Genomic DNA, 26,035 nt, shown 5'->3' on the forward strand with positions numbered 1-26,035 from the left:
CTGAAGAAAAAGCTTATATTCAGAACTGAAGCTGTGTAAATCAATGTCTTCAACTGCTTAGCTGTGTGCCAGAGGAAGTAAAGGGTCTCAGAAAGAACCAGACTGATGCTACTGCCGTCTCACAAAAATCCTCGGCTACAAACACATTCTTTCTTTTGTAACTTTACCGTAAGACAAACCAAAATATTTCCTTCCTGGGTACCAGGATTTATACTCAGCCCTAAATTTTCCTCTGTGTCAGCAAAACTAATTGCTACTTTGAAAACAGGTGTGGTAAGGGCCCGCTGCCCTGGATCTAAGATAGTCATTAAAACCAGTGCAAAGTGGGAATAACTGTTAATATTGAAATTTAGTGGCCTTAAAAGGCTCATTTTGACCTGGTATAATGCCAAAATTTGGCACTAATGTCAAAGGTCGAAAAAAATTGCACTTATTCAGAATTCCACAACTTTCTACTTAGTGGTCTAGAGACAAAAAAAGGAAAAAAAAAAAGGTTTTAAACTCCTGAGTTTTGCTGCCCACAAGAAGTGGTCTGAGAACAAGAGATTCATGGCTTTTTAGCAGATATCCTGCCAGGTTTTCTCACAGGCAGCAACAGAGAGTGTAAACTCCAGGGCCACATCTAAAATAAACACATTTTATACCTGTGGGAAGCAGGGGCGGTTCAGTTTTCCAATGGTCTAAATAATTAATATCCAGCCGTTGAGAGATGCAAGCTGATATAATATACGGTGGTTCCACTGGGTACCACAGCAAAAGGATAAAAATAATCCAAATGTCAGGCTGGGATCTGCTACCGTGCAAACTGCAAGGGCTACAACCAACTTGCTCAAAGGTTTTCAGACACTGATTCAGCTGTGCAAGTACCAGTCCTAGGCTAGCGATGAGAAAAAGATGAACGCCTGGGAATTTTATGATAAGCGATGATCTCATCCCTCAGTGTCCTTTTAAGTGCTCTAAAGAGAAAGCACTGCCTTCTAAAATACTTCAGAAAAAGTATCACTTTGTATTTGGGATTGCAGTGAGCAGGTATTTCAACTGGCCAGTATTCCACCAGTAACTCTTCCCAAGCTGGAATGACAGCTACTTTGTGTGGGGATTTATTGAGGGAAGGATGTTTCCTAGGACATCGCAGCAAGTGCTCCTGCCAGAAGACCACCATTTCACTGAAAAATTTTGTTTGTAAAAAGAACTCTACTGCCTAACGTACCTCCTTTATAGCTGCATCACTCCTTGTTTATAGGTCAGTCTTTGAACAAAGCACTGACTCCATTAGCCTTCTGTCAGACTAAAAGCTGCAATTTTTCCAGACTAAAAGCTGCAATTTTTCTTTCGAAGACAAGTCAAAGGAGGAATCAAATAAAGCAGTGAAAGATCTAATATTTTGTGTATCTGCTAATTGTCCTTCAGGTAATAAATAAATAAATAAATAAATAAATAAATAAATAAATAAAACCAGGGACTTGGGGGAAAATTTGCGTACTTTTTTCCAGGCACTAGGAAAATCTGAGAAATCTGTTACTATTTGTGTTCGCAGCATCTAGCACACTCCCGAAGGGTGATGCTTACTGCAGCTAGTCAGTTATTGCCTCCTGTAAGGAATCAGTTATTGCTTCTCCTGCCTACCACAGGAAGGCTCAACAAGCTCATTCTTCACTTTTTATATTCTGAGCAAGATGCTGTTCCCTTCTACAGCTACCTTATACGTTAGCATTTGATCAAACTTCAGTACAGTGACTATCTAAAAACTGTCTTCCTCTCCTTCATTTTTCATTCATCTTCCTCTCCTTCACATTTCACTTTTTACCTAAATGCACAACTCCCAATCGCTAAAGACCATCATTGCTGAATGGTTTTCTCCTTTATTTCTGAAGATCTTAAAACATTGGGACTTTGAGAGATACTGTGATTGTGAAAGGGGCTTTGGTTAGGTTTTTCACAGAAGAACTCTTTCCTCCAATGCTAGCTTTTTCTGACACGCATATTTAACCGCAAAGTACAGCTATCTACTTACTCAGTTACAGCAGCTGTCTTTTGCAAGTCTACGTGTTTCTTAGAGGGATACAGGGAAAAGTGTGGTCTCCTTTTTATTCAGATGAACTGGCTGTAACTAATGAATCAAAGCTGAATATTGTCCCATTTTTAATTTAGATGAGAAAGACACTGAACGTATTTATCAGAAACCATCTCCAAAGTTGGCAACTTTTCAGACGAGTTAATAGCGTCCCACAGGACGTTACCAACAAATGCTACTTTTTACTTTGAATGCTCTTTGGCTAACACACTTTTGTGTAGTAAGCCCAAACAGGAACCGCAGAGCTTTGTGGGCTTGCAGATGAAAACCACCCTGACCAACCCATCCTGATTGATACGCATTTGGAAATTTGTCTGCTTATTTGGTTCCTTTCCCCTAAGACTGTTTAGTCTTAGGGTGACACACCCTCTCACCCATATTCAAGAACTGTTTTCCCACCTTGACGTGGACTTCACTATGTTTTGTTCTATTTAGACTGTGGCTTTGAGTCATCCTTCCAAAGTTCAAGATAGTTTTCCAATGAGGCCTTCAGAAACTTGCTTTGATCCCAGTTTTGGCAGTCATCTCTCGTCACATATTTCATTTGTTACTTTAGATGTTAAGTCCCCATCCAAAAAAGTCCAAGAGCAAAGAAGAGGAACAGCCTCCAAATATGGTGAGAGCTAAGCTGGTTTCTGGAGTAGTTTAGCACATCGGCGTGCGTAAGAATGAAGAGAACTGGAACGAGTTTTAAATAATGCTCTAAATAGACTGTGGTGAAATGTTCAGAACTTAAAACTACACGGAAAATCATGAAACAGATAAAAGAATAGCTAAGAACCCATTCGTAAATATAACTTTCATGATCAACTCCAGCAATAAAATGTTGCTTCAACTCTCTGAAATCATGTCTGATGAAACAAAGGTTAAGCACAAGTCCGTAACTTAATATTTGGTTTATAAAGAGCTGGTAAAGTTTACACCATCAAATACAAAGGATGAGGTTTTTTCCAAAGCAATTATACTGGACAGTTATAATAAAAACACTTTCCAGAAAAAATACTCTTCAGTATCCACCAACTGACTCTTAATTCAGATGACACAATTCTTTCACTTTTAATTAGGATTATTTTATTTCTCCCCACTGCTATTGGATGTTCCTTTCCTTTAGTGTCTCAACTTAAAATTCACACTATTTCACAGCATTCTGTGCGTGGATTATGAGGAGGCCAATTACGAGAGGGTCTCAAACGGCCGTAGTGTTAATCAAGTGAACTGTTACATATATTGTAGCTGACAATAATCTGGCCCTTAACGATAAAGCAATAGTTATTTATGCAAGTTTTTAAATGTGAAAATATAAGATTTTCTGTATCTAACCCTGGAAACACATAAACCTGGTATCGACGCTTCTCACACGCAAAAAAGTCAAGACCACACCTCACAAAGTGTCAGTATTTTTTTCCTTAGTCCGTAAGAGCAGTACCTAGCACCTGTTGTAATCTCGATTCCTATTCTCTTGTCCTGCACTTTATAAAGAAAAGAAAGCAAATTTGATGCTAGTCTGTTGGATAAAGGAGTGCCCAAGGCTACATGCCCAAGTTTAGTTGCACTGCAGTTCAACACCTAGGCTGGTACAATTTTTTAGGAAATCCTTAATTCTCTCAGAGCTCTTTTTTAACTTCTACAATACACAAAAGAGTATATGAGATACCTTGGCTCTGTATATTTTGGAAAAAAATAATGTGTGATATCACAATATTACCTTAAAATTTAAAATACGTAATTGTGGTAGCTTTTGAATCGTAACTATAAAATACTGGAGCACATATCTACAAAGGAATTAAAACTATAAACGGCATGAACACTTTAAATTGTTTCTTGTTATACACGTTTAATGATTTAGTTTAAAATAGCATGTAAGAACACCTTAAAAATAGCGTATTGAAAAATGCTTATCCAAATGCAATTGCTAGGCACAAGGCAAGACGTTTCTCTTAAAAAAACCTGACATTTTGCATTTTGTGCTTCAGTGTTCCTTAGAAGTAAGTAATAAGTAATCTACAATTAGCAAAATATAAACATATTTCAGCTAGGAATTATAAGTTAATGAAATAAGCTGCTTTAATGGGGAAAACATTTTATTGGGAAACAGAAAATACTCATAGCTGGAGAGTCAGCAGCTGCTTTTAACGGATGCCATTAAGCTGCCGTTACTTTGACGAAGCCCTGGCCTCAAAGAGGCAGGTTTTCTTAATGCATTGTAGAAGTCCTTGGCAAATTACACAATATTCATTAAATTTAAATGGAGACCCTTGATGTCTCCTGTAAAGATGTCCCAGGGAGTCAGTTTTCAAGGAATTCATAATGTAAGCAGCAAGTTATCGGAGACGGAGACATTCATCACCTAAGAAGGCCCCGAATGAATCATTTAGAGAAGGAGGTGATACGACACATTTTGGTGGTTTATTTGTTAGACTCCACGAGCCCCGGAGCCAGACATCTACTTCAAGTACCAACAGAGGCGATCTGTCCAGCCACGTGCTGCGTACACCAAATTTCCTCAGACGCTTCCTAACTTTCATAGGAAAGTGGTTCCTTTAATCCCTAAAGTTAACGCTACAATGTCAGAGGGACTAAAAAAGCAGAGACGACAGCTGGCTAAAGCACTGCACTTCTGCCTGACATCTGCCACGCACCTAACACCTTGGGAGCTAATCCTTCTGTTAAACTCCCACTTTCTGGGGGGTTTTTACCCTGACGCTGATCCTGCTATTGAAGGATGCTGTGTTAACTTTTCCTATTACAAAAAGAACCTGGCACATGCTGGGCAAATAGATCCCTTAAAATCTGAATCCTAGTCCTACTAACTTTTTGTTGTTGGTTTTTCTGGATCCCAACAGTGGAAACTCCCCAATGCTGCTTTTACTCATTCCCTCTATGTCACACAGAAGATACTGTTAAGGCTGAAACAAAAGACCATCCCAGGAAGTTTTTCCCCTTTTTAATATTTGGCTTCATTGAAATGCTGCATGTCCCCAAATCATTTTTTTAACTGCTTACTTTTAAAGTACAAACATGTCAGCATTCAGCCGCAGAGGGTACTTTTCTGTCCTAACTCACCATCCATTTATCAAAGACTGATGTAAGTTGCTAAATGCTGTAAAAACACATTATAAATACATTGGAATAATCTCCATGTGATAGCCATTGGCTTCCAGCATTGAGTATACTGATATTTATATAAACACTACACAGACAATGCCACATGGTTTTCAAATTGGGCTGTACTTAGTGTGGCCGCCTGCCATCGTCATTACTCAATAAGTAGTACAGACAAGAGAAAACAGCTTCCATTAGCAGATAGTCTTATTCCTATCTCCCATAAAATGGCACTATTACAAAATAATCCAACCAAATAATCCAACATTTAATTTATTAATGCAGAATAAGAGACGGGATTTGTTTTTCATCATCATTATTTATAACTTTACTAACGTGCCCAGTGTTACACAAAAGGGCAACGTATCCCAAGTGAGCTGCAGCCAGAGCTTGCACAACACTCCCATAAAAACAAGTTAAACAACTTAAAACATGGAAATGAGATCCTGATTTTTACTCTGTATGGTTCCATAAAGAATTAACTGTGATAAATGTAACTGGAGAGAGAATTGTCCTTAATGATCCTTCTAGTTTACATCTAAATATTCCAATAGCTCTTTAACTGCTAAACCATATTTAAAATATCCTTGAAAACCTTTATTAGGGGGTTGAGATGTTAAATAATGAAAACCCAAAATCCAACTCCACGCTGGGAAAACTGGAAACTATTTAATCAAGCTGGTCTCTTATATTGTCAATAGAATTATGGTTGGTATCAACTAACAAACATTATGCCTCTGAGGTTTTCAGTTGGGCATAGGAACTGATATTAGTTACCACTTGTGAATTACAGATTGAAACTGGTATTTAAATATGCAGCATGGTGCTTTCAGAAACCTGCCTTCCTCCTCTGTCCTCATTCCTCATCTACTCACCCATCGGGACAGCTGCAAAGTCAGTGAGACATGGGGTGAAACAGCTGATGGAAACCTGCAGGAGAAAGCATGCGTAAGTACACGTACAGCTCAAAAACTGACTACGACTTCCCGTAACCACCACATTTCAGGGATACCTCAAAGAGAAGAACCCTTTCTAAACCTCCTAAATCCATAGTTGTACGATGAAGGACCTAGTCACGGAGCAAGTTAACTGCAAGGAAAGGAATCGCATCCCGATGAAATTCAAGCCTCCAAGGAACTGGGTGAGCTACTCACAACGTTATTCTCCTGAGCCAGGACCACCCTCCATATCTCCTTAGCATCCAGAAAACCTACTATTGGCAGGGGACAGACTTTGCTGTCTTGCTGCCTCAAGGGAGAGGAAAAGATGACAGGCAAAAGCATTTTTTTTCCTGAGAAAAGTGTGTTGAAATCTTGTGGCAGCATTGAAAAAAATACCTATGGGGCAGGGAGGTGGGGGAGAATGCTCCAGTTTTCTGTCATTCTGGCTGGGCTTTATTCTGTCAAGCATGAAGAGAAATATGCATCATCTTTTCCATATCAAAATTTGCACAGTGTTTGTGCTCATGCTAAACGCAGTTCTGGCCTGTGGTGCCAAAGATCTCCTAGTAATATTTACACAACCACAGAATCAGAAGAATGGCGCATTTAAAGGGACTGCAGCTGTCATACAAAAAAAGACATACATATTAGCACATTTAAGAACATGCCATTTTTTTCACTAATTATAAGTTTTGGGCACTACTAAAGAGATTTCCCTTAATGGCTACCCTGCCAACAGCTGGGATATTCATTGAGACCTGTCCTTAAGGAAATACACCTCTCTGCGGTCTGAGAGCCTTAACAGCGTGGTTCTTACAAACACATACTTAAGTGGAGCTTAGGAGTTACATGCTTCGCATAACAGATTAATATCACAATTCAAGAAATACTGCGGTAGTGCATTGTGGTGCTTTATTAGTGTTAGACATGCAATATTTATTTAATGAACAGAAATTAAAATATTAAGATAACATTTTAACCAAATTAAAGGAGTTGAAGTTGCAATAATGAAACAAAAATAAAGTTTTTCATGCATTCTAAGCTTATAGTTCTCACATGTGCATATAGTTGTGATTCTGTACCATTATTAAATGTAGACAAACTACCATTGATTGCACGAGACAAGATCAACCCTTAAGTTATAAGTAATGTTCATATCTTTTACAGACTTCCTATATAACCTGGATCTTCAGCTTTTTATAGTACATTGTAGTAATACAAGACATCTGGAAGCTTCTAAGATGAATAGGAATGGCTCTACCATTTGTACCATACAGCATCTTCTTCAATGTACCAATTACAAAAGATAAAGCAAATGCCCACCATGCTTCAGGAGACCATGACTTTTTCAACAGAAACAAATCTCAAACCCCTTCATAAACAGATTGAAGTGCTACCTATTGCATATTAAATACTTCCAGCGACTGTATCTACGTTTAGAAGTTATAAATCCCTGAAAATAGGGTTTCATACCAAAAGTGCTGACAGACCCTTAAATCTAGCATCATCAACACAGCAGCACTATAATCCTTCACCATGTACTTCAAAGAGAGGAGGTTAGTCAACATGCTTTAAAGATCACCATTTTAAAAGCCCACAGCTGACGCCTCTATCATATCTACAACAGTAATGGATATATAAAGAGCAAAAAAGCATGAGCTTACTTTACATACTTGATGTAGGACAATAATTTTTCTTTAAAGCTGGAAGTGTAACTAAACCTCCAGTGCAGCAGTAAACATATTAAGACAGCAGTTCTGTTTGTTTTAAGATGCATCTAAGAAAGGGCATCCTGTACAGAAAGAAATGCAGACTAGTACCTAATGAGCATGAGTTTCATTAGGTCCCCGAATCATGAAACCTTTCTAAATGCAAGGCAACATTTTCACAGCTGGAAAATTACAAATAGTTCTTGATACAGAGCCAACAGCAATAAATGTAGTTATGTATAATCTAGGGAGAATGCTACATTCATTAGTAGGTGGAAAACCAAGCTAAACGTAAAATACAGCAGCAAGAGGTAACATACATAAATATTAAACATTCTTCTTGAATGGCAGAAAGTTTAAATTTGTTACTTACAGCATTGAAGTATGGCCTTGATATTTGTTCTTTAAAGTAAGCAAAGTACATGGCCATGAGCTGAGCTATTTCAAAGGATAATTTCAAAGTATAGTGTGTGCACGGATGAACTCTTATGCTAATTTTTGAGAGAAAAAAATCAAAATAATGTGGAGATGTCCAAAATTTTCATCCCTACATTTTAAATGGCAAGGAAGACTGACCGTAAGTGGCAAGTCATTATGGTTTTAAAATGATCTGCAAGAAAGTTTACAATTTTATCCTATGGGAGAAACAGAACTTACTTTGTTTTCAACATATAAATTATTCTGTATGAAATGTTTTGATTCAAAAGCTGCAGCGTTCAAAAAATACATGTTGGGTGAAGATGCTTTTCAAAGAAAATCTTGAAATATAGAAAAATGTTAAGATTTTCTTTCTAAGCAGAAAATGACGTGCATGTAATCTTTCCAGAATTGCTCCAAAAGCAGCCTATATCTTTAGCTATAAGAACTCTATAAAAATATTTTCATAGTTGTAAATGTCCCACTCTGCCTCTCTTAGTAACTTTACCTTTTCCTAAATTCCATTTGTCATTCTCCTCTTTCTTGACAAACTGTTAGAAACAAAAGGTGCTTTTATTCACTTACAGATCAGATAAAGACTAGATAGCACATTCAAAGCTTCACTAAATTTCTCCACTAATGCACAAAAATTGATCTTTTCGCTACATTTAATCTGCTTATCGTTCTTGGTATGCAAATATGTCAAATGATCTGCTTTTAGTCAATTATGCAGTTTGATATTCTACATTTACATTCTAAAAGAAGTGATTTCAGAGGTGCTAAATATAGTAGAGTTTCATTTTAATAATTATAAGTTGGCTTGCAAGCGAAAAGTCATTAGAGCATATTCTCTGGTTAGTTTACTCGTTAAACCCCATTGGTGTGTATGATTTAATCATTGTAGATACTACAGATGGTCTCATACCAGTTAGTTTGAAAATGACTGTGGAATTCAAAACAATTGCACAACTCTTCCCCATTAACAGTATGAGAAAACCACTTGCTTTGGCCAAACATTTGAAAATGTTTAAGAACGTTTATGGAAATACTGAGTAACTGAAATACATCTTGGTGTAATTAGGAAATTAAAATCTATTTGAGTGCAAAACCTAACTTCCAACAGTAAACGTACCATAACTTAGTACATGACCTTTGGCACTTCGAATATATTACAACAAATTTACAGTCATTTAGATCTTAAGTGGGTCAAAAGAACATTCACGTGGTTTATGAGGTACCAAACTTGATAAATCCTTAGGTCGTCAAAAGAGAGACTACCTGATGAAGTGGGCCCGTTTCTGTGCTACAAATGTCTAAATGCAGCGCACTACAATTAGGTAGGGCTTGAACCGCTCAGGCTCCATCCAGGCACAATGATCTACGCTAATGGATCCCAGCGGTGGGTTGGGCACACTCAAACCGCATACATTTTAGGGACATAGCGCTAGAGGGATGGGAGGTAGTTGCTAAAAAAAAAAGAGAAAAAAACAAAAAGAAGAAAGAATGAAGAAAAAGCCAAAAATAAGTAAATGAAATCTGAGAACAATTGTACAAAGAAGTATTTTTTCCTAACAAGAATAATTCTGTGCTGTCATACAATACTACCATCGTCAAAAGCAGTAGAACTTCTTCAACTTTTCCAAATCATAATTATTCAAGATATTACTAATTTTTACAGTTTTAAAAATGAAAACATATTTAGATCTTTTACAACAACTACAACAAAATGGAATTTAATTTCAAGCTTTTTTTCCTCCTCGGCAACAGCCATTACATGATGCTGTAAGAAAAAAACAGATCAGGTGTAGAAAAAGAGGAGGAGGAGGAGGAGAAGACAGTCAGTTTTCTTAAATCCAAATCTAAAATATTCTCTGTACTTTTTTTTTTAGTATCATCTTACTGTTTCACAGCAACAGACAATCCAACTGAGACTCTTATGAAGGAAATTAAAATTAGAATTAAAATCTATTTATGTTAATAATGTGAGGATTCTTCTCCTACAGTATTTTCCCATTATACGTTCATCACTATATTTTGCCAATTTATTGAATAATAGATACCTTTTTCATATGTCATTTTACAAACAATTATTATATGATCAGGAAGACATTTACTACATTCTTCTTCCATTTGACTCAATGAAAACTGACTTTTAGAAGTACTCACAAGGACTACAGATTTTTTTTCATGAAAAGCCTTTCTAAGTACTCTGTATGTGTTTAAGCAACATAGCCTAAAGGCATATACTTTGTTGTCATAAGATTTAAAAAACCTAAGACAGATATATGTCATGTAAAGCTCAACCTTAAATTCAGTCAGCTCTATATTTTTTGAATTATCACGTCTATTTAAGTCAGTCTGTTCATTTCTCCTACATTTTCACTGTAGTAGACTTTGACTGAACAAAGTATTCCTATCTATTCATATTCCATACCTTTCTCCAGTCCTACCTCCGACTCTATTAACATTGTTCAAAGTACTTTAACGTATAAAAAAGCATGCAATAACTTCATACAAAAAGATCCTCAAAACAACCTTATGTCATGAGCTCACTACCAAAGTTCAGTCATTATACACAAAATTCAGCATTTAAGTGTAAAATAACTGATTCCAGCATGTTACTGAAATGGCATGGTATTTTTTACATTGTTATACAAAAAGCACATTGTCTAGAATACAGCATTTACTCTGCAAAGATTGTGCATCACTGTTTTCCTCTAATATGTGTAGAACAAACTACATTCCATTGCAACAAACCACACTTAGGTTTAGTAAAGCATACTGCACTGGCTTGAAAACAGTGGTCTTGATGGCATGCTGTAATATCAGAATCGATATATTTGCATAATACCAATAATCATTCAAGAAAACATTCATAACAGCACAGGCTTCCCAGTTGAAACTGCCACATGGTGAACACTAAGCTATTATATAAACTGCATGGACATATTTAATGTGTATTATTAACTCTACTGTAAGTATTCTGTACCGAAAGGTGTTTTCAAAAAGAAAAAAAAAAGTTATTTAGGTGATCTAACAGAATATTACTTTTGGCAGTCCCTGCTAGTGTTTGGAGTAAAAAACAAACAAAAAAACCCCACGTCATAGTCCCGTCCTCCCCTGATTCCTGGAATTCCTTAGGAGAAAAGGAATGAAGAGAAGTCAAAATGTTGAAGTGTGATTTCCTTCCACTGATGCATTCAGCAGAAAGTACCATCAAGTATCAATATCTTAGCTTTTGGAAAATTTGCCAGCTTTTCGAGAAGGTTCATATGGCACTCTGAGAATACTAGGTGTTTCTTCCATTACTCGTACAAGAAGATTATCAATGTAATCCTCAAGTTCACGAATATGGGTGTCCTTCTTCTTAAGTTGCTCTTTATGTTTCACCAGCTCCTGCAAAACCTCTTCATAAGTAAGGTTACGGTATCCTGCAGTGGCGTCGAAAGGATTTCCATCCTACAGAGAAGTTTAAAAAAAACCACCAGATTTTATTAAATAGTTCAGCGTTATGAACAAATTGATGGATAATCGCTTTTCATATGTTTCTCATGCCTCTTGACAGAAGCAACATCTCTTCGACAGCATACATCCATTTGCTCTAGAGCTTTTCCCTCCAATAACCCCACTGGAGCAGACAACTGGAGACAGGCTGCCCAGTTTGAAGTAAGTTTCCCCCACCGCCATCTCAGATAAAAACATTGCTGTTGGTGAGATGTATACACAGTTAACGACCATATGAGCAGTAACCACAAGAACAGTTAGCAGCTCCATTTTGGGAAACCAGCTGTGTGGTAACCTTAATTATAGAAGAACAAGAGAAAGAGACCTGAGAATTCAAGTGCTATAGTAACTTTCCCGAGTTCTTGACTTTCGAGCGTATCATAGCAAAACCTTTACTTAGCTCTAAATGACATCAGCCCTCATCTGCCTTTCATATGCTATTTTTAGTCACCAGTGGTCCTCCAGGCCTTGGCCTCTGAATCAGATAATAAAACTTTCAATTTTAAATTTCAGGTGAAGTTAAATGGCTGCATCTTATTTGCACCAGAGCACTTAAGACAGAAATATGTACTACTAAAAGATCTTGCATGCCTGCTTGCTTGCTTTAAAGCAGGAGGGGCCCAGAATTAAGCAGTAGGGAAAACAGAATTGCTTCTGTAATGATTTTTAATGACTCAGTAAGTGCAGGTATTGGCAGAGATGGACAAATTCGTCCCCTTAACAAAGGGCAACACGCAATCCAAAATACTATGAACTTGAATGTCTTATTCTCTGCCAAAAAGAATTAGCTGTGACCTTAAGTGACCAGATTATGAAAAATTTGGAAAAGTATAACTGAGAAAAAGATTGTGAGAGTTGGTTTATAAACACATTAGCGCTGTTAGACATGCTAAGCAGTAAGTTTTATCTGATTCAGAAATGGAGACATTTAAAAGATAGGGAACCTCTAATTAAGTAAAATAATCTAACCTCTCAAATCCTGCACCTCTAACAGGGCAGGAGAAGAACACAAGATAGCTTCTGTTTACAGTAGAAACTTGTCATTAAAAATGATAAAGCTTACACAGCTAGGAAGCACATCACATCATAAAGTCACATTCATTCCTTTTCCACGCTCCGTTCCTTTTCTTTCCGTAGAGCTCCATATTTGCGCATTGGCATATGTCAAATCATTAAAATATGCAGGTGGCCAAAGTTTTCAAATAAACCTAATTAAAAGTGGTGGTGCACTGCAAATAGGCTGAAGTATGACAGATCAATCAGCCTCTCTCCACCAATTATATTCTAATGGTAGCTCTCGAAAATATGTGCTTTTAAGGGTTTCTCACTACATTTGAGATATTTAATGTCACGTTTATGTATGTGTATTCAGTATTTTAAACTTACCAAGTTACAGGATTGTAAGTGATCAATAACTCCCACTTTATTAAAATGGCTAATGATGAGATTTATAAATCGGTTAGTAATTGATTTCCAACAAGTATAGAGGAGAAAATAACTTCACTTTGTGGTCATTGTATTTTTAGCACATTTTCTTCTACAAGAAGGAAGTAAAATTTTCTCTTTATGGTACTAAACTTTTGTACACATTGGAAAAACCATCATTAACACTTCCGTGTCTAAAATATAGGATTTGCCTAATTTTCGGATTTGGCAAAGGAACAGGAATTAAGATGCAATGATGTCTTTAATTATTATATAAAGTTTACTGAAAAGTTGTGTGTCATATGCTTTAATGATGTTTTGTCATACACAGGCTCCATACAGATCTTTGGGGGGAATAACCTATCACATTAATTACACAAGAAAATTCTAGTTAAAGGATGTTAGTACTTAGAAATAAATATTGTTAAAGTTAAGAAGATTTTAAATGTTCAGTTTGAGCAAACAAGTGATACTTCAATGTTTAAGGATGTTAAAGTTAAGATTTTAAATGTTCAGTTTGAGCAAGCAAGTAATACTTAAATGTATAAGGAACAACTATATCTCTACAAAACCAGATAATACAATTTTAATATAAAACATTAATCTTATAATGAATTATTAAGAAAATGAATTCTAAATAACAAGCTATGCAAAGAACGGTCGTATCAGCTAGTAAATACTATTGGGGTACACGCTGACAGCCAGAGGAACTGGAGCTAGATAAAATGAAGGCCTGGCAATCTCTGATCATCTCTTTATTGTTCTAATGAGGAATTCTGCTCTGGGAATATCACCTAAGCTACTTTCACATCTTTTGTCCTACTTACTTCATCTTCCTTTCAGTTCTTAATTAGGCCTTAAAGAGCTCATGCTGCCCCTTCAACTGGCTACTGCTCCCATTTAAACACTGCTTTCAGAGACAGGTGTTGGCACCAGAGTAGAAGACATACAAACATAATTACTAAATGTGATGCATAAGGAAGAAATATAATAACTTGGTGAGGGCTATTACTGCAGAACCTAATAATAAATGACTTCAAACACCTTAGAAAGCAATCTTGAATATTTAAAAAAAAATAAATCAAATGGTTTCATTCAAAAGTATGGTTGAGATATAGTTCCTTCTCCTCCTAATTTGTATTTTGTATTAAATGAGCACCACCTCATAATCCTACAACTGACATTTAGGATAGCTGGTATTCCAAAAGAAAAATCATCAAGGACTTCTTTTATCACCTTTAAATCCTTTAAATAAAACAATTCACATCTTATTTCTTAAAAGAATTAAACCAATGCTTCTACCAGCAATAAATTACGTGATTTGCGGCACTACATTTGCAAGCACATAGAAACTGTAATTATGGTTACTTTACAGACAATAGCTGCTAAGTTAAGTCAATTTTTTTGATGTCGCTTTTTGTCAGAGATTAAGTAACCGCCTGGTAGAATTCAGTTTACTATCTGATCAAAGGCAGCCTTCATATACTCTGACATCTCCCACCAGTTACTTACATTATAAAAACTTGGGCATTTACAATAACATCAAATGTTATTATAAGTCATTTACATAAACCAGCAAAACCCAAACAGTACAAAGTCATATTTGCTTGTGAAAATTGTTTTCTATATATTTTAAAGATTGAAAACAAACCCACTTTTAAAGATTTCATCTATTCACAGAACAAATTCTAGTAAGACCATATTTTCCTTCAAAGACACTGCATAGGAAATCTGTGGATGTTTTTGGTCTTTTCTTAGTACACAATTTATTCTAGGTATTTTTAGAGTCCAAAGAGTATTTTGAATAATAACTGCTGGTATTTCTATTTTTAGTGTTTTATGGGAGGCTGTTCATTTATCGTCTGTGTTATTAACCCTGTCATGTATCAGTGCATTACTTCCATTTTGACTGACCATCTAAAGACTGTCCTCAAGTCTCTGACTATAGCGATAGGGAACTCCTGTTAGGTTAACTAATACATCATTGCCTAATGCGGAGTTCCTCACCTGACTATCACGTCTCTAGAGTCATCTGAAATACCCCAAAGCAACAGTTTTCCTTTTACTTTCTGGGCAAAGATCGACTTCTTCCCTTCTTCTCTGCAACATCATACCAGAAGTACACCACATATTGAGTGTAAAACTCTTCTTTATTTCCAAATTTATATTAAGCCTGTAATTTTCTAATTAGATTTTCTGGATGTGTCAAAAGAAAAACAAAAAAAACCCCAACATTTCCTTATAAGAGGTTAAACAAGAATAATAGCTTATACTGTGTCAAGCACCAATTAGGTGGCATTTACCGATGGCTTTCCATAACACTTCATGACTCACCATTGTTTTCCTGAGGTCCTCAGTGCCAGAAGGATTCATGCTAAAACTGTGGGAAAAAACCAAAACCCCAAATATTAGCAGTGCATACTTATCTGACCAAAACATCTACTAGAAGACACTACTGAATTAGGTATATAGCTATAAAATATTTAGTATGATTTATTTTCTGGATTTGTTGAACTTAGGAAAAGCAGCAAAATATTCAAAGTTAATGGAAATTTTCATATATTCTTTGTTCACAATTTTTTGTATTTTTCATATTCCTTTTGTCATAAAATTTGAACAAGTAATTAAGAAATGCAAGAAAGGATATTACGGATTGGGCTTCCCTAGCTCTTCTCTTACCTCTAGACTTACCTCGAGCTGCTAAGCAAAAAGAGATGCTTTAAATGAAATATTCTGGGAACAGGTCCCTGGGATGAGACTGTTAAAAAACAACAACAAAACCCTGCAGACTAACATGTATTCCCAGCTTTCATGGCAGCTGCTAGAGAAGAAAGGTCCTTTAGAAATTCCAGTAAGATCACCAGCTTGTCAGAGCTAAAAAGCCATCTTCTGTCATTTGTTTTGTACTTAAAATTGAGTAAATAATCAATTATTTTACAAACCTAGTGATTATCCCACATATCCAGAAAGCAAAGCTATTTCATGATGTTGTTGTGTTGAGATTTTTTTCTTCCCCAACTGCAAAAGTGCAGCTGATATTGGTAAAAGCAACCATTGTCAAAGTGTCAGGCCTAAGAAACAGTCCACTGGTCTCTCAGGTTGATGTAACTATTAGCAAATATCTTAAAAAAATCACTGCTGCTATGTTCTTATGTACTTGCTCCAGCACGTCTGCAGAACTAACTCTGTGAAAATGTGGATTCAGAATTTAGCTATGGCTCACAAATACTATTTACTTGGTAGCATCAGAGCAGACATCATTCTTTCACACCACAGAATCTACTATTTAGTTAGATTTCATGTCCTGGCTGTCAAGGGTGATGTTTGTTGACTGACAATAATGCAAAAAGTTAAAAAAAATATGTTTACGCTTTTTTTCTTTTATTTTAAAAAAGTAAGGAACGTGTATTTTGGGACTGTTCATCACTGTTATCTGAATTTATGAGCCATATATTTCATGGTGTAAAAATGGAAAGGACATAATTTACAAATGTAAATTACGTAAAATGTAAAAAAAAAAAAAATTTGTTTACAATTTTTTTTTACATTAAAATATTTTATTCTATACATTATTTTTCATTTCCAAAGTAGGCAGTCTTTTGCTCATACAGAAGTCCTGTGAACCATCTGCTGGACTGAGGATATTAGATCAAGATTGGATTACGCAAACAGTCACAACTAGAAATCAAGAGGTGTCTGCCGAATCAAGTTCTGGCTAATTCCCATTATACCTGTTTGTAACAGTGATCCGCAGCAGTCTGCCTAGTTTGCTGGAGACCAGTTTTGAATGAGGGGCCTCTTTCATCGCGTATTGTCTAAAAAGCTAAAGGCAGGAACCCTCCCTCCCAGCCCGCCTTTTAGTTTCACACTGATGTGTCAAACACATGATGAACTTGCTGCTGCAATTCATGGCTGCCTTTTGTGATCCGAGTACAAAAAAAATGAGTTAACTGAACTGGATCGAATTAGCTTGGTGAAAACCAAGAATGTCTCTATTTAACGAAGTGTGGCGTTAATTTGGGATATCTTTCTTTTGGGACTGTTTCCTCATGTTAGACAAGATATAGAATAATACAGCCTGACTGCTCAACTGAGTGACTTTCTGAAAGGTTAAAAAAAGCAAGATCTTTCATTGCCTTGAATGACTTTATAGTTTCTGTGAAATAAGTTCTGGGACTCTTTTTCATAGCAGCAGCTTAAAAGAAAAGTAGCAGTTCTGACTATGAAAAGTTGCGCTTGAAAATCAGAAATATAAATCCCCAGCAATATGGACTAATTTTTTTTTTTTTAGCCAAAAAAACCTGCAGTCATTTCCGTAACGTTGCGGACATTGTAACTGCAATTACAAAAGAGCACATCTGTGTATTTCACATGAAGCAATTTGAATATACTTCCAAAAAAATGAAAAACTATTAAACAAAGTATTCACCAATAAAAACCCAAACCCCATGAACACTCTTACTCATATTTGAAAGAGATATGTGGAAAATATACTGCTTCTCAAGGAAGAAACAGGTGCTGAGATTGCATATAACATTTTTTAAAATCAGATTGTCTGCTACGTAAGGTGGGAGCTCTGCGGCCTCGCTGAGCCCCACGGGGTTTCCTGCCAGCGCTTCCAGCCCGAGGTGAGCGTGAGCAGATGCAGGCTCTCAGCGCCGTACACATAATTCACTGTCCAAGGACCAAGTAATACCTTGAAAACACTGTAAAATTATGAATGCATACAGTTGGGGGAGTTGCATGTTTGGGGTACTGAAATTCATGAGAGTGTTTATTTTTTAATTTAAATTTCATCACAATAATACACCCCTGAAGTTACCATCTCACTTGATGAAACACACCTCTAGGACTGCAGCCCACACCTGTACAACCATCATATGCCTCCTTCGAGCAGCCATTTTCTTGACTTCCTAAGTGCACTCTGAAATCATTGATCTCAGCAATTATAAACATTAATGTCTTCTTTTTTTTTTTTTTTTTTTTTTTTCCTGTGTTACAATCACGGTTCATAATGATAATGCCTGTTATAGTCCCACCCCTGTTTTTTCCTCAGGGTTTGATAATTGGCAGGGAACTTTTGTTATGGAAGCATGAAAAAACTATGTTCACAGCTTGGGAAAAAAATTTCTTTTTAGCTTTTTTTGAGTGCAGTTTTCTGTGAACAGTGATTATAAAAAGAAAGTGGCATTGTGGGATTCTATAATTATTGTTTCTCAATTATGCCCAAACTAGATTTGCTCAGTTTGCAAGTAAAAAGATGATTCTTTTCTAACAAATAGACTTTCTGCCAACTCACCCTGAGAACCAAAGTCAAACTGGGTTCTCTGGCGCATCCTCATTAACACTGTGTGTAACTCCCAGGTGTTAGTATCTGAGTCTAATGCCTCCTTACTGGACATACCTTCCAACCTACACAAACTGGCTTGGCGACTCCTCTTTCTGCTCACTGAAAAGAGCTCAGCTACTTTCTTGCTCCTGTGTCCTTCACCATCTCAAGGAATCATCATTTTCTACCTCTTCCACTTATCCAGACAGGGCAAGAAGCCCCCCGCTCCACCACTGTGGAGTCTCATGTGCCTCAAGGTGATGTCCCAGGTCCCATAATGATTTTTAACAGAACCTCCATGGTTTGTCTCTTACAGCTAATAAACTTTCCTTCGCTCCAATCACCTTCAAGAAAGTCAGGAACTAGTAAAAGGGAGGTACATCACACCAGCACAGATTCAAAATCAGCTGCGGTAGGATCATGCAGGTGACTCTGACCAAGCAAGCCACTCGATTTCTGCATTGCCCCTACCCCACTATAGGCAGAACAGACTTCTTCAGTCTGGCACAGAAATTAGTCGTGTCCCCCATTTCACTCATCTGGGAATTCGATTATTTTCCTTAACAGTTGCTTCAATATCAGGTATTTTTTACCAGATTAAATAATATCCATTATTTTATTGCAACTTTTTCTTTCCATGGACATTTTTACTGAATAGTAAAGTCTGTTTGAACTTCTGGGGTTTTATTAGCTTGGATTTAAATTTTAGCTCATCTGAGATAAGAACTTCCCTATTTCCATGTTGCTGGGGAAAGAAAAGTGATGAGAAATAAAACCAGAATAAACTAATAATGGAGACAGACATACTATAATGCTGATCCTGTAGAGCATTTTGGATGACTATTTCATAATTGTAACAAGCATATTTTTTTATACTGTTATTTTCCCTATTTAAATACATTTCATTAGCACTACAGGAAATTCCTCCTTTTTTTTGGTAACACCTACTTTTTATGAGGTAGTTAAATACTTATATTGCGTGCTGATTATTATTTGCAGTTTGTATAGGAACTTCAGCACGGTGGAGTTGAGTTTAGGATGTATCATAGGCTCAAGTTTATGACTTCAGCTTGTAATTTTGTCTTTTGAAGTTTAATGGTAGTTAAAAATTCAAACATTGGGTCTAGTGGCTGCTTAAATATTTAGCTTCTAAATGCCTAGAGATTAAAACAATGTTTAAAAAAATCTTTCCTATAACTGATTTAAACATTTTAGTGCCTGAACCATTTACTCTGACAACATAATGAATGGGAATCAGGCTCCTAAATTATGCTCTATGGAAAGCATATTTCTTTAAGGAGCAAAAGCTTTTTACTTATCTTTAGCTATTCATATTAGCTATATGATCATTGTACTGTATGCTATTAGAAATGAAAACTACAATATTTACATTAATCTTTACTATTCAAAGTATTGAAATCATCTTTGTTAACCTGACGTCTTGTAAAATAACCGTAATACCTACGTACTCAGTGTGAGCTTTCAGTTTTTTACCTTTAACATAGAACATCTATGTACAAGTTATTAGCAAAGCTCTATCGTGTTCATTTTCCATTAGAGTTGAAAAATTATTCCTATTCCTACTTCTCAGGCTTTGGACTGATTCTTATTACATGGCTTACGCATTTTTCTTTGGATTCTCACAACACGTACCAAAACCTTGAAATATTAGGATGCAGTTTAAGTTATTACCAATGTACTAGAAAAACAAAAGAAATTAATAAAATCAGATACAGTTAATGAAATTCAGAAACTTTGCTTTGCATAGAATATTATTAGCCTGCTGTGCCTGGCAATGCAGACATCACTTTATACTCTGAGAAGGAATGACTGTCATGTCTGGCAGCTAAGCAAGTACGGAGTAAGCATATTACCATTTATTTCCCAATCAGATTCTGGGGAACATCACTTAAGACACTTCACTATATAAATTGTCCTGCTGTCAAGCCATGCTCCAAGGCCTTCTGGAGTTTGTGTAACCCCAGGAGGACACAAAAAGAGTATCAGGTTTTGTTGCTATTACTCCATTTTCTTAATATTACTATACAGTCTCATGCCAAGAGTTAAGAAATGGGACCAAAAACCCTGAACTTTGAATGTAAGACACACTTTTCTTGCAAATCATTTGTTCTCAAGCTACGTATTCTTTACATAGACTACTTTGGAAACGGTCTATTCATGAGTATACTGCTGCGCTCTATGGAGCCCTTTAAAGATGGCAGAAGGTTCCATGAGATAAAGAAGTTACAGTTTCAGAACACAGCACTCAATAGCGGTCCTGAACAACGTGCACTTCCAGGAAGCAGCCTGTTCTCTCGTGGCTCCCATATATTTCAAATTCAGTGCAGCAGACACATGACAACGCAACTATATACAAGTTTTCAGTTAAAACAACTTGGAGAATTTAACAAATTTTGCCTTTGTGTATAAACTCCTTCGTTTCAAAAACAGACGTGAATCTGGATCCACAACAGGCTGGTGGCCGATTCTGAGGTGTCTGGTACCGCTGGAGACAGATCACGGGAACTGGAGGCATGCAGGCCTGCATTCATGAGCTCCATAAGAATGCCAGCCTTCTCCTGATTTAAGATATAAGTATCTTAAAACAATGGCACTTGTACTTGCACACTGCTAGACACGTTACTCTTTCAAATTCACTTATTCAGGACCTACAAGACATTCAAAACTACAAAGCGATCTTACACAGTGCACTCAACTGAATGTTAATTTAAGTGTCTGGAAACAAACAACAACAGGTTTACATAAAAAGTTACTATTTTTAAGCATTTAAATATTTGCCCTTTTACTAGGCAGTTGTGCTATGGCTGAAATACTAATGAAGTTTTATCCTCAGGAGACCACTAAAGTTCTTATATACTAAAAGTTGTGCCACCACCTCCACTAAAAGACCCTGCTATTAGAGATCTGTAAGTCAACCAAAAAACCCAACAAGCCCAAAGTAAAATTTGGCATTGAAACTTCCAGAACCAGTTTTGAATGCTTAAAAACCCAGCAGTAATTCTGAGTAATTACAGTGAAACAGAAAAAAAACGTTCATCAATTTTACACAGCTTCTGCATTTATTAATACAGAAACTGGATATAACTATTTAATTTTTTTTTTTCCTAAGAAAATAGAACAGGCAATGCATTCCCCTTTGGGACAGATACTATGCCTCCTGCATCCACTTAAAAAAAGTTTTCACATGCCCTAATGTGCACCAACAGACACTGAAAGCTTGAAAAAATCTTGTCATGCAGCCAGCAGGATGAACTTTCCAAACAGTGTTCCTAAAACAGACAACTAATTAGGAGTACATGATTGCCGGTGAAGACTCTGCAAAAGGCAAGATTAATACTAAGTATTTCTACAGTATCTCTCTAGGAATTGATTGCTCCAAACCACCCTAGTAATATCCCAAATACTGTGACCACTGCTTTGTAGTAGCTTTGGGCAAGATTTCATTGTCCTCTCATCACATGCAGTGATCTTTCTAAACTGGACGATAACAGTCTGGGCAGGACAGACCAGGAGACCAAGAATCCTTGCATGACTTCGGCTTGTTCTGTGGTTTCCCGTTACCTCTCACATACCGGTAATGTATTTGTTTTGTTGAAATAATGTTCTGCCGACAGCTTTACCACACCAAATGAGCAAATATTAACAGTCTACAGTATAATTAATGCAGTGTCACAGTTTATCAATATTCTACCTAGACTATAGATAATCACAGTTCACTGGAGACAAGTCTAGTCAAATTTCAGTAGAGAACTGAAAAAAGTCCTTTAATTTCAAGAAAAGCAATGCAGAAGTACGCTGTTCTTAAAATAAGTCATGCTAACACTGACAGAGGAAACCAAATTCTGAAAATAGCATAGTTCACCTGATGTCATTTTTTGACTAACAGAGAAAGATACGTTAAAATGTTGGAACAGACTTTATTAATCCAGCAAGCACAGTAATAAACTTGTTAGACATCAACATTTCTGAACGAGGCATACGAAAATTAAAAATAGTAAGTTGTATTGTACACTGGAAAAGGATGACCTACTCAGTAAAGAAACACACAGCCATTACAAGCCTTTGCTCTGATCAGGCAGTTTCTGGGGTTCATTCCAATGGAGCTGTGGCCAGTACCTATGCCTCTGGCATATCAGATGTAACAGGCGAGACTGAAACCATTTAACAGTCATTTATCTGTGATGATGTTGAAGTTACTGCACTAACAACTTATCTTCACTGTGGTTTAAGCTAACAGGTTTTACTTTACAACTGCACTTGACTAGAGCCAGGCACCTGGTCTACTAACATAGCTCAACTGACAAGCAGTAACCTAGAAATTCAGGGTAACACCACGATTTTGCAAAAGCTTCTCTAACTAGTTGACCATCACACCTACAAAATTTTAATATTTGCTGAAACATAACAGACATCATCTGTTCTTTAGACTTAACCATTTAACATGATCTGAGCCTCATGTTTTCATGGCACCACACTTCCCCCCACCACCACCACTAGTAATGGACATATCAAATGTTTGAAATTGCTTATTTCAACATTGCATCCATTGGGAAAAATGAAACTGCAGACACTGATTTGTTTGGAACAGGCATCACTGGAGAGGCAGGCAGCTCTAACGGCTACGCGTGATGACAGTATGGGGGAGAGACACTGAAGAAAACAACCGCATTTGGAAACGACAGACAAAGCGGAAAGATGCAAACGAGATGAGTTTAAGGGTTTGGTTTTTTTTTTTTGAGTTGCAATTTTTAAAAAAGGCCAAAGCAGTAAAAGAACAAAGAAAAAAATTAACTATTTTTCTATTTTATGCTCCATTTGACCAATAACTAATCTTATAAATATGAGCATTATTCATAATTGTTACAGTGAATCCTAGTTAACATACATGTTTCTTTCTCCTCCGCTATTCCATCTTCCACAGTGCTTAGAATGTAACGTATTTATTGAAAGAACTTGAGATAAAAGTGTGACCAGTATGTAGGCATAAGCTTGATCTTCGATTCTCTAAGTGTAACATTACTTAGGTCATGGAAGTGCTACTTTAAAAGGTTTTTTTAATGTATCTCTCTCTATATATATACACATATATGTGCATACAGACACACGCTTATATTGTGTGTGGGTATGTATGTTGTATATATAACGTTCCTTCGAAAGCTCCCAAACAGCTATCAATTCAGTTTCCCAGATCTGGAATTTGATCAGACTAGTAACAACCTGTCAGCTTTAAATATTGGACTATTTGTTTCCCTGTGTCCAGTGCCTAAGATCTCGTTAATTACCTAAACTCTCTTTCTGTAGGTCTTGTTAATTACCCGTCTCCTGTCTCAGAGGACCTTGTTAATAACTTGTACAATCTCTCTAAAAAGGTCCTAATAACACATTAAAATTAAAGATGCTTTTCTTTTAGCACTTGTCAAGTGGTGTAAATTGAGAAATTTTCACATCAGTTTATTAGCCTGCTGTAGTGTATTTTCCTAAACACAAAACAATTTCAGAGAAACGATGCACAAGGTTTGGTCACAAACAATCTTTGTTTTCCAAGAGTACTCTCAATTTCTTTAACTGTGTTCAATACAAAATCCACGTGGCTCCTGACTGCAAATTAACCTCTTGAGAGCCCTGACAATAGCAGTAATTGTAAGAATGAATGCAATTTAAGATAATATTAGGTAAAAGTTTCAACGCAGTGGATTAAGAAGTACGAAGACAAAACTATTATTGGTACCTGCTGGCTAAAAATACTAGACATATTGTGTGCTTAAAAATTCTTTACTGGCTGTATGATATAAATCCCCTGGAACGAACAGATTTTGTAGTATTTGCAAAACCAGCGTTTCTTGCCTCGCTATGAGACTGCAGCATTTTTAAATTGTCAAGAAATCAGCTCACAAATATCTATATTGCCCCTACACCAGACAATAAAAAAACCCAATCTTAACACTTATGTAATACTGTAATACTGTATCTATAAAACCCTTAAAAAATACTAATTTATCCACTCAGCATTTGTAAGAGGTAACAAAATATCATCCCCATTTTACAGATCAGGAGCAGGGAGACTAAGTGATTTAGCCAAAGCCACAGAACAAGCCTTTGCCAGGGCAGAGATTAATAGAAATTAGGGGTCCATATTTTGTGATTTCCTGACAACTAGTATTATACACAAACCAGGCAGGTTTTGTTTTGCTTTTCCAAACTACTTCTTAAACCTTCTTGAAATAACAATAATAAATAATAGTAATAAAAATAAATAATAATTTTCAAATAATCCTGGGATACTTCTTGCTTTTAGGAAAAAAATCCTGTAACTGTTGCTGAACCACTTCTACACTTTCTGTATCAGCAGCTGAGAAACACGTGGAAGATGTATTTATCTTCATTCTTGTAATTAGTAAATAAGAGTAATTAGCGACAGAGTATGCATACAGCCAGTTAGCACTTAACAACCGGTTGAGCGAAGGGCTATTCAGCAACTCACTTAGCCATCAGTTAGTGATGTCGTCATGGGCTGCTGTCCTGCACATCATTACCGCTTAGTCAACATTACCACACAATTAATTAGGATGGACTTGAGCCTGACCCAAAGCTCACCAAAGTCACCGAAAATACTCCCACTAACTTTACAGACATAGGCTCACTGGTGCTAAGAAGCTGACCTTCAAACTCTGCACATGAAGGAGCTGGGTTTGGTCATTTTTTTGGAGGGTAGGGGAAGAGGGTTGCTGTGGGTTTTTTTTTCTTCCACTTTGCACTATCTCCAGCTTGGTCCTACAGACTGAACACCCACCCTTTTGTGCCTATGGAGTGCTCCTGGCATACATCTTCCAGTTGAGTTTCATCAGACAGGAATCCAGTTCACATGCCCCAGGACCGTTTCATCACTCAGAAAAAGGTTTAGCTAAGTGGGGTTAACTGGGAGATCCACCTGCAAAGCAAACTCCTCACCCACACCAGAACACTGATTTTGGACACACCTTAATAAAAAGATACTGCCTGGTTTACTTGCAGAAATGGTATCCATCCAAAAGGGCGTAATAGCATGTTGAGTAAATAAAAAGCAACTCAAAGTCTAAATTCCCCGTGTATGCTTTCTGCATACTGAATGTGTTAACTCAACCTCATTCATTTTGTGCCCACAGATTTATACACCTCTTTCTTCACAGTATTACTAGTTTGAAAAATTAAAAATGGATTCAACAAATCCTCCACAGATAAAAGGTAAACTTAAACTGTAAACTTATTAAATATGCACATTTTGTATTAGTTTCTACTTCAAAAGAAAATCACTGTACAAGATACATTTGAAAGAAAGTGAACTTATTCTACAAGATTCTCACGGAACATAATACTGGAGCATATAAAAATCAAGAGCTTCTAACTCAAATTATTGCATGCTGGATATTATTCCATAATAGTTGTCTTACAGAAAAGGTCAAAATGTTTACTATTTTTGACTTTTTGAAAATAACAGAATATCTATTTGTCTTATCAAAAGTTTATGTTTACATAA

The 26,035-nt window shown here is 36.4% G+C and overlaps 1 protein-coding gene across 1 annotated transcript in view; it reads right to left on the minus strand.

The window, feature by feature from the left end:
- Window positions 1-7,004: 7,004 nt before the first annotated feature.
- Window positions 7,005-26,035, minus strand: part of RAB11FIP2 (RAB11 family interacting protein 2) — a 34,185-nt gene continuing 15,154 nt past the window's right edge. Inside the window, exons 4-5 of the mRNA XM_009476072.2 lie at window positions 15,507-15,552; window positions 7,005-11,702 (exon numbers count right to left, since the gene is read on the minus strand). Coding sequence (XP_009474347.1) covers window positions 11,475-11,702; window positions 15,507-15,552 — 274 coding nt within the window. The 3' untranslated portion in view covers window positions 7,005-11,474. The remainder of the gene's footprint in view (window positions 11,703-15,506; window positions 15,553-26,035) is intronic.

Source organism: Nipponia nippon, unplaced genomic scaffold (genome assembly GCF_047370975.1).
Source record: "Nipponia nippon isolate SJK-2023a ecotype South Korea unplaced genomic scaffold, ASM4737097v1 scaffold_3, whole genome shotgun sequence".
Lineage (NCBI taxonomy): Eukaryota > Metazoa > Chordata > Aves > Pelecaniformes > Threskiornithidae > Nipponia > Nipponia nippon.